This window comes from Lepidochelys kempii, chromosome 3 (genome assembly GCF_965140285.1).
Source record: "Lepidochelys kempii isolate rLepKem1 chromosome 3, rLepKem1.hap1, whole genome shotgun sequence".
NCBI lineage: Eukaryota > Metazoa > Chordata > Testudines > Cheloniidae > Lepidochelys > Lepidochelys kempii.
Genome location: NC_136382.1, coordinates 4,266,558 through 4,283,472, shown reverse-complemented (window position 1 = coordinate 4,283,472; position 16,915 = coordinate 4,266,558). Strand labels below are relative to the sequence as shown.

Genomic DNA, 16,915 nt, shown 5'->3' with positions numbered 1-16,915 from the left:
TATACAAAACCCTGTAGGAGAACACTTCAACCTTGCTGGACACACACTAGCAGATGTAAAGGGCGCCATCCTACAGCAAAAAGACTTCAGGACCAGACTTCAAAGGGAAACTGCTGAGCTTCAGTTCATTTGCAAATTTGACCCCATCAGCTCAGGATTAAACAAAGACTGTGACTGGCTCGCCAACTACACAAGCTGTTTCTCCTCCCTTGGTGTTCACACCTCCACTGCTAGAAGAGGGCCTCAACCTCCCTGATTGAACTAACCTCGTTATCCCGAGCCTGATTCTTGCCTGCATATTTATACCTGCCTCTGGAAATTTCCACTGCAGGCATCCGACGAAGTGGGTATTCACCCACGAAAGCGCACGCTCCAATACGTCTGTTAGTCTATAAGGTGCCACAGGACTCTTTGCCGCTTTTACAGATCCAGACTAACACGGCGACCTCTCTGATAGAATCATAGAATCATAGAATATCAGGGTTGGAAGGGACCCCAGAAGGTCATCTAGTCCAACCCCCTGCTCAAAGCAGGACCAATTCCCAGTTAAATCATCCCAGCCAGGGCTTTGTCAAGCCTGACCTTAAAAACCTCTAAGGAAGGAGATTCTACCACCTCCCTAGGTAACGCATTCCAGTGTTTCACCACCCTCTTAGTGAAACAGTTTTTCCTAATATCCAATCTAAACCTCCCCCACTGCAACTTGAGACCATTACTCCTCGTTCTGTCATCTGCTACCATTGAGAACAGTCTAGAGCCATCCTCTTTGGAACCCCCTTTCAGGTAGTTGAAAGCAGCTATCAAATCCCCCCTCATTCTTCTCTTCTGCAGGCTAAACAATCCCAGCTCCCTCAGCCTCTCCTCATAAGTCATGTGTTCCAGTCCCCTAATCATTTTTGTTGCCCTTCGCTGGACTCTCTCTGTTAGACGATCTCTGTTTACCCTAGGGCCAGCCCATACATTCTTACCTACAAGCTGACCTTATCTGCATTTGTTGGGAGCTGCCATGCCCTGGGTCCGAGCCCTGGGTTAGCAGGGTTGCAGTATAGACCCAAAGGGGGTTAGCCTGGAGCCAGGGCTCAAGCATGGGCTTACATTGCAGTATAGACATACCCCGAAAGGCCACCCCCATTGCTGGACCAAAACCTGGGATCCTAATAGCCCTGAGATCTGGGTCTGAACTTTGTGCTTGAACTCTAAGTTTAGAATGGGCTGAACCAGCCCCTCAGGTCTAAATCCACCCTCAACTCTGGGCACTTCTGGTCCAGCTGTGGACTTGGTATCTCCCCCCCGCCTTTTCTCTGCAGCAAGATGCATGGATAATGCATTGGCACAGGGAACACGAAACAGAAGCTTGTTTCCTTTCAGGGTCGTTTCCCTCTCCTTAGGGATTGTTATTGCAGGGTTGCTCCTGAGCACTGGGCCATACACACTTGTTTAGACTGGAGTTGCGCAGGAGTGCTGGGCTGTGCACACTTGTTTGCCGATGTAGGGTTGATAGGACTTGACTGCTTGTTGTCAATTTTAGTTTAGCAAGTGCACTGAAGCGTGGCTTGCTAGCTCTTTAATGCACGTCCTGGACAGAGAGGTCTCTGTGATGCAGCAGTGCATTTGGGCAGTGCCTCACAGAGAACTGAGACAGATTTCTCGTTGCCTTGCTCCCCTTGATTATGACTTGGGGAATTGGTTTTGTTTTTGGCCTTCTGTGCTGCAGTACGTGGGACAAACAGACACACTCTGGGATGAAACCTCAGTGGAAGCATCTGTGTCGAAAGAAGAAGATATGAAGACTGGCCCAATGTGGGGTAAAATGCTGGCACCATTGAAATCAATGGCAAAAAGCCCACTGATGTCAGGGAGGGCCAGGATTTCACCCTGGAACTTTTGGGGACATATTATTTGGCTACGTTTTGAAATGAATCTCGTGGGCAATCTCTCTCCCCTAACTCGGGTGGGGGGGAGGGGTTGTGGATCGTTTGTATTGCGGAACCTTATCATTTTTTTATTGAGGAAAATGAAGTTTCTCATTTGTGCGACGTATCAAAAATGGCCTGTCTGGAGCCAAGGCTTTCTCTCATTTGACGCGTCTATTTCACAGTTTTCGTTCGGAAAAAGCTGAGCAACGGAACTGGAAGAAGGAATTCCCCGGATCTGGCAAAAGGAGCCATGGGACCTGCATGTTCTCAGCACCCTGGAGGCTGCAGTCACACCTGCCCAACAGCTGGCTTGGCACAAAGGGGCTGGAGGCCAGGGGTGAACTGCCTCCCAGGGAATTCCCCCATGCAAGTGGTCTCCACGTGCCCGATGCAGAGCCGGTTCCACCATCTCTACACCACTTCAAAGGGAGCCCCAGAATAGGAGCATGTCAGGGGTGGGGAGTGGACAAATGCAAGTGGAGGTTTGGCCTGGGGATTCTTACGTCGTGGGTATTTTGTGACCGATAGGAGCCACTGAGGAAGGGGCACAGGGTAGCACACCCTCAGGGCTGTCCCAGCTTGCACTGGGGGCCATGACTGCCCCAGGACTGGGAGAGCGTGAGCCACCTTCCCTCCGTCCCTGAGCCAGCCTAAGTGCTGACACAGAGGTGTTAATGGGCGCTCCGGGTGCCGAGGGCCCATGAACAGGTGCTGGGCCCCAGTCAGGCAGGGAACCAGCTGTTCAGAACTGCTGGGGTATGTTTCCACATTATTACTTGACCTTCCCTTCAGCCTTGGGCAAGCCACATAACCTCGCTCTGCCCCCTCGCGTTTCCCTTGGGTCGGACGGGGCAAATGACCCGTCCCCGCCCCGGAGTGGGGCTGGCAGGCTCAGCCCATTAACATCTGTGAAGCTCTTTGAGATCCTCAGCAGGAAGAAATGTGCAAAGAGAGAAACAAATCAGGGGAAGGGGGAAAGGCAGGTCAAATTTGGGGCCCATCCGTCTTTACTGCTGCCTCTTTAAGCCCTCGGCTCACTGGGAGGGGCAGGATGTCACCGCAGCCCCCACCTTGCTTTGAGATGTGCAGGGGGGTGGTAAATCCTGGGCGAGGCTGCGGGCTGCTCCTGGCATCCTCACAGCTTCCTGTCCCGCCAGGGGCCTTTGATCCCATGCCAGACTCTGTCCCTGGGAACGACTGACATTATGATTCCCTCCCCTGCCTGCCCAGAGCCCTCTCCAGCCCAGCAGCGGCTACCCCTGAGGCTAAGATCTCCCCTGGGTTATGCTGATGATGGGATTGAGATCAGAGTGCAGAAAGGAGAGGCAAGGGCGGGCGAACCTGCCTGAGGGGAGGGCAGGCTGCTTCTCCCCAAAGCCAGGGTGCCTTTCATTAACCCTTAGCCACAGGAGACGGGCGGTAACCGAAGCAGTCCTCCCTCTCCGCCCTGCCCATCCCCCCCATGGCACTCCTTGGCACTTGGATGGAGCCTTCCACCTGTTGGGGGGCATCAGCTCTTGGGGTCGTGTTTGGGATGGTTCCCGCCTCACCTGCCCTGTGCTGCGTTTGTCCATTGCGGTCCTCCTGACCCAGACATCTCGCGTTGCCACTGCCGGACGGAGCAACGGGGACAAAAGCTGAGCAGGAGATCGGCAACTGAACTGAAGAAATGACCTAGGTACAGAATTTCTGATCAACTCTTCTTCTTGTGAAAGGGAAAGAAAGGCACCCAATGCCATGGGGCGCCCACAAACAATTACCAGAGCCCTGCCTGCCCCAGCCTCACCCCCGTGGCAGCTGCTTCCCTGCACAAGTTGCATATTGAGAGTCGGCACCGGGGAGGTACTCCCCAGATGCGGGTGTGGGAGGAGAAAAGGGGACGTGGCAACCCTCTGTGTGAATGCGGTAGCCCCACCCACTCGAGTCCCGACTCTTCTCCGCCAGCCACAAAGTAGCAGCAGATCTTACCTGCAGATCCCTTGCTCAGAGTTCGTATGAAAATGCAGTTGTGGTCATGAAAAGGAGCATAGCTATGTAAAAACAGCCCCTTCTTACCCATCAGATTTGCTCCACCGGGGTAGCCCAGAGTCCTATCTGCGGTAGATGGTGGGAAATATATGCTTTATTCCCATGAGCCCAGCAGAGCAAATACAGCTGTCGAGGAGGGGGGTTGGAATTTGTTCTTTCACCATCAACCGAACGCTTGAACTATTGCGGTCGTTGATGTGGGAGAAGGAAAGAACCCAGATCCCACGAGGAAGGGCAGCACTGAAGTGAGTGCTTTTGGACCGTCCCTTTTCGGAGCAGAACCAAATGTAAGGGGAGGCCACAGCAGCCGCTTCTCCGGACTCAACGTCAAGCGTCTTAGGAGGAAAGTCTCCCCAGCCCAGCGACGTGCAATTCCCATCCCTTTGTGGCTAAGACTCGGGAAGACAGATGGTTTTGTTAGCCACCCATGCGTAAATGGCTAGATACAGAAACTTGTCCATAACACCCACTCCCATTTCATTATTGCTCACCACGGAAGAGACCTAGACACTATCAGCCATGGAGCAGATACACCCTTCTTCAGAACACAACAGGGTTGTATTAAATAATAAACAGAAAGGGTCGGTCGCTTTTATTTTCCAGGCTCGTCTTGCACTGTCTAGGGCGGGTCTCTACGCTTTCCTGACATGGATGGATACACTGGTTTGGTTTAGGGGGTGCTGGCCCAAATGCAAGAGGAGGTGCCTATCTCCTCATCTTCAAGGATTGTTGTAGCTTTCAACCACCTCTCAGCTGCGATATATAAGAAGCCACAAACCTGCGGTTTGGTGAATTAGAACCAGTTAAAAAAGGACTCCTCCTGGCCCAGATCTGATTTCCATCCCAGTCCTGCCGGAATCAGAGAGCCGGCTACGTGACACCCAGCTTGTTGTGGCAGGATCACGTGCATAGGAATATACAAAGCTTCTGCCTAAGACCCTCTTAGCCTGATTTGCTCGGTGATGCAGCCACGACTTTTAACCAGGAGGCTTTGCTGCCCTGGAATCCCCCCTTTCTTTTCTGAACCGATGTTAGCAAATGATGTCGAGGGGACAGGGACTACTATCGGAGGAGGAATGAGCAGGTGGGCCGCGGCTAGTAATGCTCTTAGATCCGAAAGTCAAAGGTGGGAACCATCAAGAAGTGGTTGATGTAACTTACCCGCGGCTAGGGTGGAAAGGGTGTCAGCAAGGGTGGCACCATTCTAGTCGGAGACATAGAATCAACTACGTCTCCCCCTATGGCGTGTAAGTTACGACCCACTCTGCCTTATCAATGTGTCAGTGATCCCAGTGTTTATATCACCTCTGGCTTTGATCCCCCAGTAGAAAACATACAATCCTTTCCAGCTGGCCTAAGAGCAGAGACTCGTCCCTGGTGCCAGACCTCCCCGCAGGTCGCAGCACAGTCCTGCGTCCCATGGGATTTGGGACCAGCCCATGGGATTACCGAAGGGATTATGTTGGGAGTCATGTCACAACGCCATTGACGTCACGCCATGTAACAACGATGCAGCCAAGCGCCGAGGCCATGGCGTGATGTTAAGAGGCAGACATGACTGCGTGGCCACTCTGTGAGCCGGTATGCGGCAGATGCTGGGAAACTGGCAGTGCATCTTTTACAGAAACACAGCGAAGCTCCTGGGGAGGAGGAGATGGAAACAGGAAGAAAGCCCCTGTCCAAGACCCCTACTTGCTTCTTTGGCTGGGAATATTTTGTGTGTGTAACTGACCGACCTGCATGAAAGGTACAAAGTTGGGCGTGTGCACGAACACACACGCACATCTACTCTCTCTTAACCTCCAGTGCAGCTGCGAAGCTACCCCCAAAGTGTATGACATACCGGCGCGTCCGGCTCACCGGGACAGCGTGGGGTGAGGTTAGAAGTGCAGCGGGGTGCGTAGCCCAGGTATTTATCTAGGGCAGGGCGTGGGCAGGGAGATGTGCTAAGAGGACACTAGGTCCACCTGTCAGTCCAGAGAGGTATAAATAGAGAGATGCAAACGTAGACGGGATCTGCCTGTACCAGAGCCGATCCGATGCGCACCCCTCCGTCGGCTGTTTCAAAAGCTATCCGTGTATTCGCTTCAAGTTTCACATTTCACGGAGTTGTTGCAAAATGATGCAAAAGAGTTTCTCAATGAAAGGAGCATTAGAGACAGCTTCCCAGCTTCCCCACGTGTGTACATCTGTAGCTATACGTCCATATACTCACGCACAGACACACTCGTCTGCACGCACATTTGTGCAGCCAACATACTCCCCGTCTCTCGGGCTGTCCCTTTTGGAATCGGTCTGTTGAATCTCAATAAAATCTGACCGTTTTCCTTCACCCGGTTCTGCTGGTCTCCATAAGTTTCCTCTCTATATTAAAAACGAAGGGTCCTCAGTGTTGTGTGTGCATGGTGGGGGCGGGGGGCGAGGGGCGGGGGAGTTACACAGAGCTGCGGCGCTTCATGAGTCCCTGCAAGGCCGAGAGGCTGTGCAGTCCCGTGGAGACGGAGCTGATGGCCGAGCGCTGGGCGTTGCAGAAGCATCTGTTGGAGGGGGTGTTGGGGTAGCGGCTAGGCGAGGAGTGGCTCTGCTCCACGCACGTGTCCGAGGTGGACAGGTCCCTGGGGATGATCATAGGGATGGAGTACTGCAGCTTCTCCCGGCTCTTGTACCACAGGCATGAGCACATGGACTGGAAGTGGAGCACCTCCGCGTAGACGTTGCGGAATCCGCCCCCGCCCCCGCCGCCCCCTCCCACCGCGGTGGTGGACGAGGTGGTGTCCGTGGTGTGCACGCTGCTGGCCTGCCCGTTGTGGGTGAGCAGCGCTCGGTGCTCGGCATCCCGCTTCTCGTCCTCGGCGTTCATGGTCATGAAGCGCAGCACCACCAGGTTGAGGAAGGCCCCGATGACGGTCAGCCCCGTCAGGATGTAGACGAAGCTGAAGGCCACATACTGGGGTTTGGTCTGCAGCGCCTCGTCCTTCTGGAGTGCCACGTAGTCCCCGAAGCCGATGGTGGTGAGGGTGATGAAGCAATAGTAGTAGGCATGGAAGAAGCTCCAGTGCTCGTAGTAGGAAAATGCCGCGGCCCCAATGCACAGGGTGCTGATGCAGGAGAAGAACCCAATAGTGACCATGTTGGCCATGGACACCTCCGTCCGTCTCATGCCAAGGCACTTCTTGATGCGGTGCAGAAGGTATTTGACGAAGGTGTTGATCCTCTCACCCAGGCTCTGGAACATGACGAGTGTGAGCGGGATCCCCAGCAGGGCGTAGAACATGCAGAAGACTTTCCCACCGTCTGTGCTTGGAGCTGCATGGCCGTACCCTACGGACCATAAATACAAAGCACATTGCCTGGTTAGTACACTCCAAACCCTACTCTCTTCCCACCTTCCCCTTCCTTAGCTATTGTTTGGGGGTACCCAGATTGGCCATACCAATGGATACCCCTATGGAACAAACTACCAATGGAAGTGGTGGATTCTCCATATCTTGATGGCTTCATGGCTGCCTTTCTGGAAGATGCTGTAAGTCAAACACAAGTTACTGGGCTCAATGAAGACATAACTGGGTGAAATTCTCTGGTCTTGATATACAGCTCAGACTAGAGGATCTAACGGTCCCTTCTGGTCTTAAACTCTGTGACTCAACGAATCCTTTCTGCAGGATATCACTATTATTTATCTTTATTATGGAAGCTCCTAGAGACCTCAACCAAGATCAGGACCCCATTGTGCTGGGCACTGCACAGATACACAGAAAGAGGCAGTCCCTGTCCCAGAGAGATTACAATCTACACAGACAAGACAAAGGGTGGGAGAAAAGACAAATGCACAGTGCCTAAGACATCTGCTGCTGCGGTACTTGCAGCTTCTTCAAGGGATGATTAGGAATTGCTTCTGGACTGAGTCCAACAGCAATAAAAACCTGCAGCTGATCAGCTTTATCTTCATCCTGCAGTTACAAGAAATAATTACAGATGGTTTTACAGACTAAGAGGATAGCATGACCTCAACAAACAAACAAACAAACAAAAAAGGAAAAGAAAAAGAAAGAACATATAAAGCCCCTGGCATGATCAAAAAACCAGCAGAGGATCAGAAGACCTGGGTTCCAAGAGATTCACGGGCCTTTAGGGACTGTACTGCTGCCTCTGGCTTGTAGGAAAAGGTTTGCTAGTAATCAGTTGCTCTGATCCGAGAGATGGGCCAGGACCAAACCCTCGAAGCTCACCATCCCCTACCTTTGTTTGAATACTAGGTTGTCTTAGAACACAGCCTTGAGGAATCACGTTAACTAACTTTAGACACAACAAATCTTGCATCTCGGCAGGGGGTTAGACTAGATGGCCCTTGTGGTCCCTTCTAGCCCTATGGTTCTATGATTCTAACCTGGGGTGAAACACTGGCCCGGCTGAAGTCAAAGGCAGAACTCCCACTGACTTCAGTAGGGCCAGGATTTCACCCACACGACTGGCACTCAGTGTGGATGGGTGCCAGGGCATTTAACATCATGTCAGTGGGTGGTGATCTGGTTAACTCTATGGTTCTAGTAGGCTTTACCCATGAGCAGCTGACACAGTGTTAAACATCACAGTGCCCGTCTACACTGACAATGAAGTCATGTTTAACCTCTTAGGTAATGTGACTTTTGAAGGTCATGGCCTCATTATCTAGTGAAGACAAGCAGGAGATTGGATCCAAATTTGGGTCTGAACTTGACATTTCACCCCTTATCTAATGCTGAACCGAACCCCTGGATCTAAACGTCCCTCAAAATTCTGGAGAAGGGCCCATCCAGATGACTGGGGATGGATCACTCACTTATTACCCTGTTCTGTTCATTCCTCCTGTAGCACCTGGCATTGGCCACTTTCAGAAGACAGGATACTGGGCTAGAGGGGCCATAGGTCTGCCCCAATATGGCCGTTCTAATGTACTTCTTGTCCTACCTTCAGTGGACATGTCGAACAATTGATCACCATCCTCTCTAAAACAGCCCAGAACAGATGTGAAGACTGTTATCAGGTCCCCCCTCAATCCTCTTGTCTCAAGACTAACCAGGTCCAGTGTTTTTAACCTTTCCTCATAAGTAAGGTTTGCTAAATCTTGGATCAGTTTTGTGCTCTCCTCTGGACTCTCTCCAATTTGCCCACATCTTTCCTAAAGTCCGGCACCCAGAACTGGACACAGTGCTCCAGCTGAGGCCTCCCCAGTGCTGAATAGGACGGGACACTTATCACCCTCATCTAACATACGACACGCCTGTTAATACACCCAAGATGGAGCCTTTTTCACACCTGCATCACATGGTTGCCGCATGTTCAGTTTATGATCCACTGTCACCCCCAGATTCTTACAACGCACGTAAGTTATGGGCAGAACAAAGCCAAGAACTGAGCGGGCCATTGAGTTGCCTGTTTCTGAGGAGGTGGGAGGAGGGCTAGTGGAAGAGGCGGAGTCTGAAGGCAAGTGCAAAGGGAAAAGGTAGACTTCCCCCAGGCATGAGCGAAGGCATGAAAGTGTGTGTGAGAGGAAGGGATGAAGAGGTGCAGACCGAGCAAAGGCAGGAGCAGGAGGAAATGAGATGGGTGACGTAGAGCGCGGGTTGGGGTGGGGTGATGGTCTTCAAGGTGAGGCCGAAGAGCTGGAGACGAAGAGAGTCCAGGGTTGTAGCAGTGGTGAGAAAGGCACCAACCGGGTGGGTGGCCAGGCAGAAAAGCCAGAGAGAAGGTTAAACTGATGAAGGCAAAGAGACAACCAATGGTCCCTTCTGATGATCCCGATGGTCCCCTCTGACCTTAAAGCCTATGAGTCCTTGAATTTAGCCAAGGGGTAAGACAAGGGTGGGGAAAAACTCCATCAGCCCAGCATGTTCTCTCTCCATCTCCCCTTCTCCTGCCTGTATCCTGGCTCCCTTGAAATGCCCATCATTTCCTCTGAGGGTGAGCTCTCTGGAGTGGGGACGGGCATCTTTGTTACTTGCCCACCCAGCCTCCAATGCATGGGAGCTCTGCCCTGGGCTGGGGTTCCTAGACACTGCCTCGGTGAGAATGTGGGGCAGTCGGGGGCACCTGTGCAGTGCCCCGGGGATATAATGTTCACGCAAAGCCCCTGAATCCATCCAGATTTCAATTAATCTGTTTTCTCCACGGTACAAACTACGTGCCAAATTCTGGTAAAAGGCCTTATTCCTTATGACTGCCACCCAATTATCTGTATCCAGTGGAGCCTGCGGGCTCGGCAGAGTGCAGGAGCAGGAGGAAATGAGATGGGTGACGTAGAGCGCGGGTTGGGGTGGGGTGATGGTCTTCAAGGTGAGGCAATGTGCTTGTGGGAAATGTGCTTGACTCAGAGATTTGGCAGGGATCAAAGAAACCTGGTAACAGTCTGCTCCTTCCTGACGGAGTATCCTGGCCATTGGTCTCTGCAGAAGCCCATGATACACCTCCTCCCCGTTTATAATGCTGTATGGACACCATGCATACAGAGAGGGAGCTGCAATTTAACAGCTTCCTGCGCCCATATCATACCTTGTCAGTCTTTCAGCTTTTTCATTATGTCACAGCTAGCAAGGGCAGGTTGGAGGGGGCGACTTAGGGGTCTGAGCTGCAGGTTTGAACTCTTGGAGCCACAAGGTGGCTTGCCCCATGTGCTGGACAGCCTGGGGCTAGGCCAACCTGAGCCCGCCACCCTGAGGGGAATCAGGCACTTGGCCATTAAGAGAAGCAGGTGGCTGCACTAACGAGGGAGAGCCAGGCAAAGCGGTGAGAAAGCCCAGGAGGGAGGCTCTTATCCAGGCAGAAGCTCAGCACAAGAATGAAAGCTGGGGGGGACTCCAAGCCAAGCGAGGATAAGGTCTCCAGGCACAGTGCCCTGGGAGAGACCCTGACCAAGAAAGGAGGAGAAGGAAGAGGAAGCTGAGAGTCTCGGTAGAAAGGGACCTGGGTGAACTGCAGAACAGGTGGAGGAATCATAGAATCCTAGAAGATCAGGGTTGGAAGGGACCTCCGGAGGTCATCTAGTCCCACCCCCTGCTCAAAGCAGGACCGATCCCCGACTAAATCATCCCAGCCAGGGCTTTGACAAGCTAGGCCTTAAAAACCTCTAAGGATGGAGATTCCAGCACCTCCCTAGGGAACCCATTCCAGTGCTTCACCACCCTCCTAGTGAAATAGTGTTTCCTAATATCCAACCTAGACCTTCCCCACTGCAACTTGAGACCATTGCTTCTTGTTCTGTCATCTGCCACCACTGAGAACAGCCGAGCTCCATCCTCTTTGGAACCCCCCTTCAGGTAGTTGAAGGCTGCTATCAAATCCCCCCTCACTCTTCTTTTCTGCAGATGAAATACGCCCAGTTCCCTCAGCCTCTCCTTGTAAGTCATGTGCCCCAGCTCCCTCATCATTTTCATTCCCTCCGCTGGACTCTCTCCAATTTGTCCACATCCTTTCTGTAGGGGGGGCCCAAAACTGGACGCAATACTCCAGAAGTGACCTCACCAGTGCCGAATAGAGGGGAACGATCATGTCCCTCGATCTGCTGGCAATGCTCCTACTAATGCAGCCCAATATGCCATTGTCCTTCTTGGCAAAAAGGGCACACTGCTGACTCATATCCAGCTCGTCCACTGTCACCCCTAGGTCCTTTTCTGCAGAACTGCTGCCGAGCCATTCGGTCCCTAGTCTGTAGCGGTGCATGGGATTCTTCCGTCCTAAGCACAGGACTCTGCACTTGTCGTTGTTGAACCTCATCAGATTTCTTTTGGTCCCATCCTCCAATTTGTCTCGGTCACTCTGGACCTCATCCCTACCCTCCAGCATATCTACCTCTCCCCTCAGCTTAGTGTCATCCGCAAAGGATGGAGGAGTGGAGTTAGCTGTTCAGTATAGGGACCCAGAGTAGAGGATGAGCCAGAAGCGGTGGACGTGAGATGGTGACCCCACTGAGGGGGGGCTGAGTCACCAGAAGTCACAGCCCCAGAGCACCCATCCACCAGGCGGCCCTACGGAAAGGACAGAGCTGCCATGCCATGCCTGGCCACGAGGGGGTGGCTAGCGGTGAGTGGATTTGTTTACAGTGAGCTGGCGGCTGTCTCCCACCCCAGAGTTGGCTGCATTTCCAAAGTTGGCTGCATATGTAGCTCCTGAGTGGTGCTGAGATGGAAGGTTCGACGGCGCGAGTTATTGGCGGTGTGAGCTCCCAAACTCCCATTGAACCTGACTCCAAGCGGTTTGAAAATCAGGCCGTAGGTGCCTTGAAAGTGTCATTAACAGAACAGCCCAACGGTGGTGGGTTATGGCTCACCTGCCTCAGGGCATAAGATCGCAACCAGCTCGGATCAGGAAGAACTTCTCCCGCATCTGACAGGGCTGCCCTCATTACTGGTATCTCCCACGCAGCCCTGTCCCTACCAAAGACCACATACCAGACTAGATGGGACCATGATCGGATCTGGTGTGACAGCTCAGGTGGGCCAATCATCTGCTCCGATATGCCAGAAGACTGGACGGGCTGGGCCAATGATCTGAGGCAGTGTGGCAAGGGGTGGGATACCAGATAGCCTGATCTGGTTTGTCTGGTCTGAGGCCTGGAACCCCAGGTGACGTCTCCGGGGTGTCACCCCCGTGGCTTCAGCGGAGCTGTGCAGAGATCCGCCAGCGGAGGATCCAACTCTTGGTGCCTAAATGAGCCTTGCAGCGAGACCCTGATTTCTCTCTTCAAAACGTTGTATTTATTTATTGCGAAGCTCCGGGAACTGCAGATGGAGCTTTGCTAACCAGATCAAAAGGCCGTTCCCTTTTGCTTCCATAAATACCTCTGTGCGGAAACCTTTCGTAACACCCGCCAGCAATGCCTCGCCTCGAATCCCAACGGCTACCCCTATGGCAGCAGCCCAGGAGGGGAAGGGTGGAAGCACACCAAACGCACGACGGGCAGTGCCGTGTCAGGGCACTAACCCTGTCCATCTGGCTAGGTCCTGCCGTGGTGGGAACCACGACTCACCACGTGCGGGGAGGGAATTGTGTACCCATTACAGCACCTCTAGGCTGGGGCTAAAATAACCCCCTCCTGCTTCTGCAGCTCCTGGGCTCTGACCCTACTGTCGTTGAAATCAGCAGGAGATTTGTCATGGCCGGGCTCTCAGTCGCTCTCGGGGCCTGATCTGGAGAGGTGCTGAGCACCCACAGGTCCTGTTGCCCTGAATGAGGTGCTTGGGCAGCTCAACCCGGCTCTGGATCAGGATTATAAATGATCCGGGATGGTGTGGGGGGGTGCAGCTGACTCTCCGGTTCTGGGTAACGTCTACAAAGCTGTATCGTTGCAAAATGTGGCATCCGGCGACGTATTTCCCCCCGGATCTGGGCAGACAGGGATGCGGGTGTGCGGAACCAAAGCAAGGGCTTGCTTGTAGCTGGGCTTGATTTTATACCCCAAGCTCCAGCGTTCAGGTGGGAGGTTCTAGACTTGGGCTTGGCTCTAGCGCGATGGGCGAGCGTTGCTCGCGAGGGCACACGAATGGACAAGCTGCTTCTCCTGAGCTTTGTGAACCTTGAAGACTCCTGCCTGAAAGCCCTTCGTGCCAGGGCTTTAGGACAACCACGGCAGCAGTGTGGAACCCAAGCCAACCTCAGAGTGGTTGGCCCTCGACTGAAATCGACAGCCTGGCATCTGGCTTCTGCCCCAGCCCTGCATGGCTCCCCACACAGTTTCCCTAGAGCCAAAAGGAGCTAGAAAGTTACTCTGAAAAAAGGTCTGCTCTAAATCCAGATCCCACCATTGTCTATTGGGTCCTGGATTCTTAGGCAGGGAAGGACCAGCCGCTCATCCAGTCTGATCACCTGCATGGCACAGGCCATTAAATTTCACCAAATTGCACGCCTGCGTTGAGCCCAACAGATTGCGCTTGGCTAAAGCGGCTTCTGGAAAAGACCGGGTGGCATGTGAACCCCCCCACTTCGGGGACCCCCGCCCCTTCCCCCCCGCAGCCCTGCCCATACCCTGCCCCTTCTGTCTCCCCTCGCCCGCTGGAGCCCCGAGCCCTCCCGCCCCATCCCATGGCTAGAGGAGCCCTGGCTGAACCGCCCCGAGCACCCACCCTCCTGTCCCAGCTGCCCCGAGCTCCAGGCTGCTGGCACAAGCTGGCACAAGCCTCGGGGGAGTGAGGGTGGGGCCACTGCCTGTGTTAGGGGAGGCTTAGCCTGCCCTGGCCTATTGTATCCGCCGCCCATGCAGAAAGCTATCCCATCTGGATCTGCAGACATCAAGAGATGAGAATCCACCACTTCCCTTGGTACCTTGCTCCCATGGCTAATCGCCTGCACTGGGAACGATTTGTGGCTTCTTTCTGATTCGAATGTCTTGCTTTAATGTCCAGCTTTGGTCCTTTGTTCTGCCTGTCTCTGCTAGGCTAAATAGTTTAATAACCAGCAGTGTCTTCTCATGCAGGCCCTGCTACACTGATCAAGTCACCTCTCAATCGCCTTTGATTGAATCCTATTCCTTGCACCTCTTGGCGGAGTGTGAGGGCCACCTTGGGGTGCATCCAGCCAGAGGGTGGGTGGACACAACCCTGCCCCATCCTTCTACGGGAAGGTGGCAGGAGCCTTGTGCGTGGGTGGGGAACAGATGTTGCATCTGCCGTCCTCAGCACTCTGCGGGCAGACCTTTGGCCCGCTGCTGCTGGGTGGGGCCCTCCTCACTGCATACCCCCATCTCGTGGCAGTGGCTTCTAAGGCCTCCCAGGTGGCCTGAGTAAGACACAAGGATGCCCCCCATCCCTAGAAATCTCAGCTCTCCGCCACGTGGCCCAGCGTGCTCTGGGAGAGCTCTGCAGACGGTCCCTCCGGCACCGCTCTCAGGAGGCCTGATTCAGCTCAGGATCCCCACGGTGCAGCCCGGGGGTCCCCAAAAGACACCTGTGGCTCAGGGAGATGCTGCAAAGGCAGCTGCTGGGAAGCACACAGCACTCCCCCTCTCCCCATCCCCCTTCCCAGCTGCCATGTCCTGATGCATCACCCTGCGAGCTGAGGCGGGGAAGCTGTGGGGAGGGAGGGGATGCGAATGCCAGTGCTCGCCTCCCCCTCCCACAGGCAGCTTGTCCTCATGAGTCCTCAGTCTGCAGGGAGCTCTGTCAGTTTGCTTCACTGCAGAGAAGCAGGGAACGCATAAGTCACCGACAGAGACGGCTGGTTAAAGACCAGCCAAGCTTTGCATGTTGGCCCGTCAGGTCTCTGCAGCCCCCCACGCCTGCCTGGCATCCTGCTCCCAGATGGTCGCAGCCCGCTTTGCAAGGGGAATCTCAGGGGCAGGGAGCTGCTGAAAATGCAGCCTGGTTGCCTGCCCTCAGCCCAGCCCGACCCTGCAGGCGAAGATGCTGCACAGAATTGGCTGGGGGAGGATGATTTTCCCTGTGAGTCTTTTTGCTTTTGTCCAAATTTGGGCCAAAGCCCCCCAGCTTGACAATTCTTGAGCTTGGCTTTTCGACACGACCTCACAATTATTCAAGGAAAACATTTGGAGTTTTATTGGCCAAAATGGCCACTCTGTCGAAAAGCACTAGTCCCTCAGCCAACCCTTTCCATGGGGAATTTCCCAGTCGGCTCTAGTCTCAGCCCAGTTAGGATCAAAGTTTCCTGGGTTTTCTTCCAGTCCCTTCACTAACTTCCCCACAAGGGACCCGAGTCGCTTGACACTTCACCCGCGGGATCTTTGCCCAAGGTTGGCTGCTCCTTGGTGGCCAACCAAGCGAGGCGGCGGGCATATACAGCGGCAACGAGGCAGGGCCCAGGACAAAACAGTATCTTAAATCAGACTTATGCCTCAGGACTGTAATAGGATGCCAAATAAATTCTTCAGGGCCCTGCAGATGTTGACAGCACTTCCATCCCTGGCCCCCTCCCATGCTTTCCTGTGAGCATAAGGCTGGTAACCTGCCATCTATACAACAGCATCGGAGTTCACACAGCGATCAACACCCATTCAATGGACCCCCCAGTTGTTAGGGGAACACCTCAGTGACATTTAACATAAGAACGGCCAGACTGGGTCAGTCCAAAGGTTCATCTAGCCCATTATCCGGTCTTCCGACTATGGCCAATGCCAGGTGCCCCAGAGGGAATGAACAGAACAGGGAATCATCAAGTGATCCATTCCCTGTCGCCCATCCCCAGCTTCTGGCAAACAGAGGCTAGGGACACCATCCCTGCCCATCCTGGCTAATAGCCATTGATGGACCTGTCCTACATGAACTTATCTAGTTATTTTTTGAACCCTGTTATAGTCTTGGCCTTCACGACATCCTCAGGCAAGGAGTTCCACAGGTTGACTGTGCTTTGTGTGAAAAACTGTGTGTTGTGTGAAAAAAAGCCCCGAGAAAATTGAACGGCAAGGATCCCAGCTGGGATATGACCCAACTGGAGAGGAGGGAATTATTTAAGCTCAGTACCAATGTGGACACAAGAACAAATGGATATAAACTGGCCACTAGGAAATTTAGACTAGAAATTAGATGAAGGTTTTTAACCATCAGAGGAGTGAAGTTTTGGAATAGCCTTCCAAGGGAAGCAGTGGGGGCAAAAGCTCTATCTGGCTTTAAGATTAAACTTGATAAGTTTATGGAGGAGATGGTATGATGGAATCACATGGTTTTGGTAATTAAATATTCATGGTAAATAGGCCCAATGGCCTGTGATGGGCTATTAGGTGGGGTGAGATCCGAGTTACCCAGGAAAGAATTTTCTGTAGTATCTGGCTGGTGAATCTTGCCCATATGCTCAGGGTTTAGCTGATCGCCATATTTGTGGTCGGGAAGGAATTTTCCTCCAGGGCAGACTGGAAGAGGCCTGGGGTTTTTTCACCTTCCTCTGCAGCATGGGGCACGGGTCACTTGCTGGAGATTCTCTGCACCTTGAAGTCTTTAAACTACGATTTGAGGACTTCAGTAGCACAGATATAGGTGTGAGCTTTTTTTTCG

General features: G+C 53.3%; 1 protein-coding gene across 1 annotated transcript in view; it reads right to left on the bottom strand.

Annotated features, from left to right (window-relative positions):
* Nucleotides 1–921: 921 nt before the first annotated feature.
* Nucleotides 922–16,915, bottom strand: part of KCNK3 (potassium two pore domain channel subfamily K member 3) — a 75,540-nt gene continuing 59,546 nt past the window's right edge. The window contains exon 2 of the mRNA XM_073335530.2: nt 922–7,265. Within this exon, the coding sequence (XP_073191631.1) occupies nt 6,379–7,265 (887 nt within the window). The 3' untranslated portion in view covers nt 922–6,378. The remainder of the gene's footprint in view (nt 7,266–16,915) is intronic.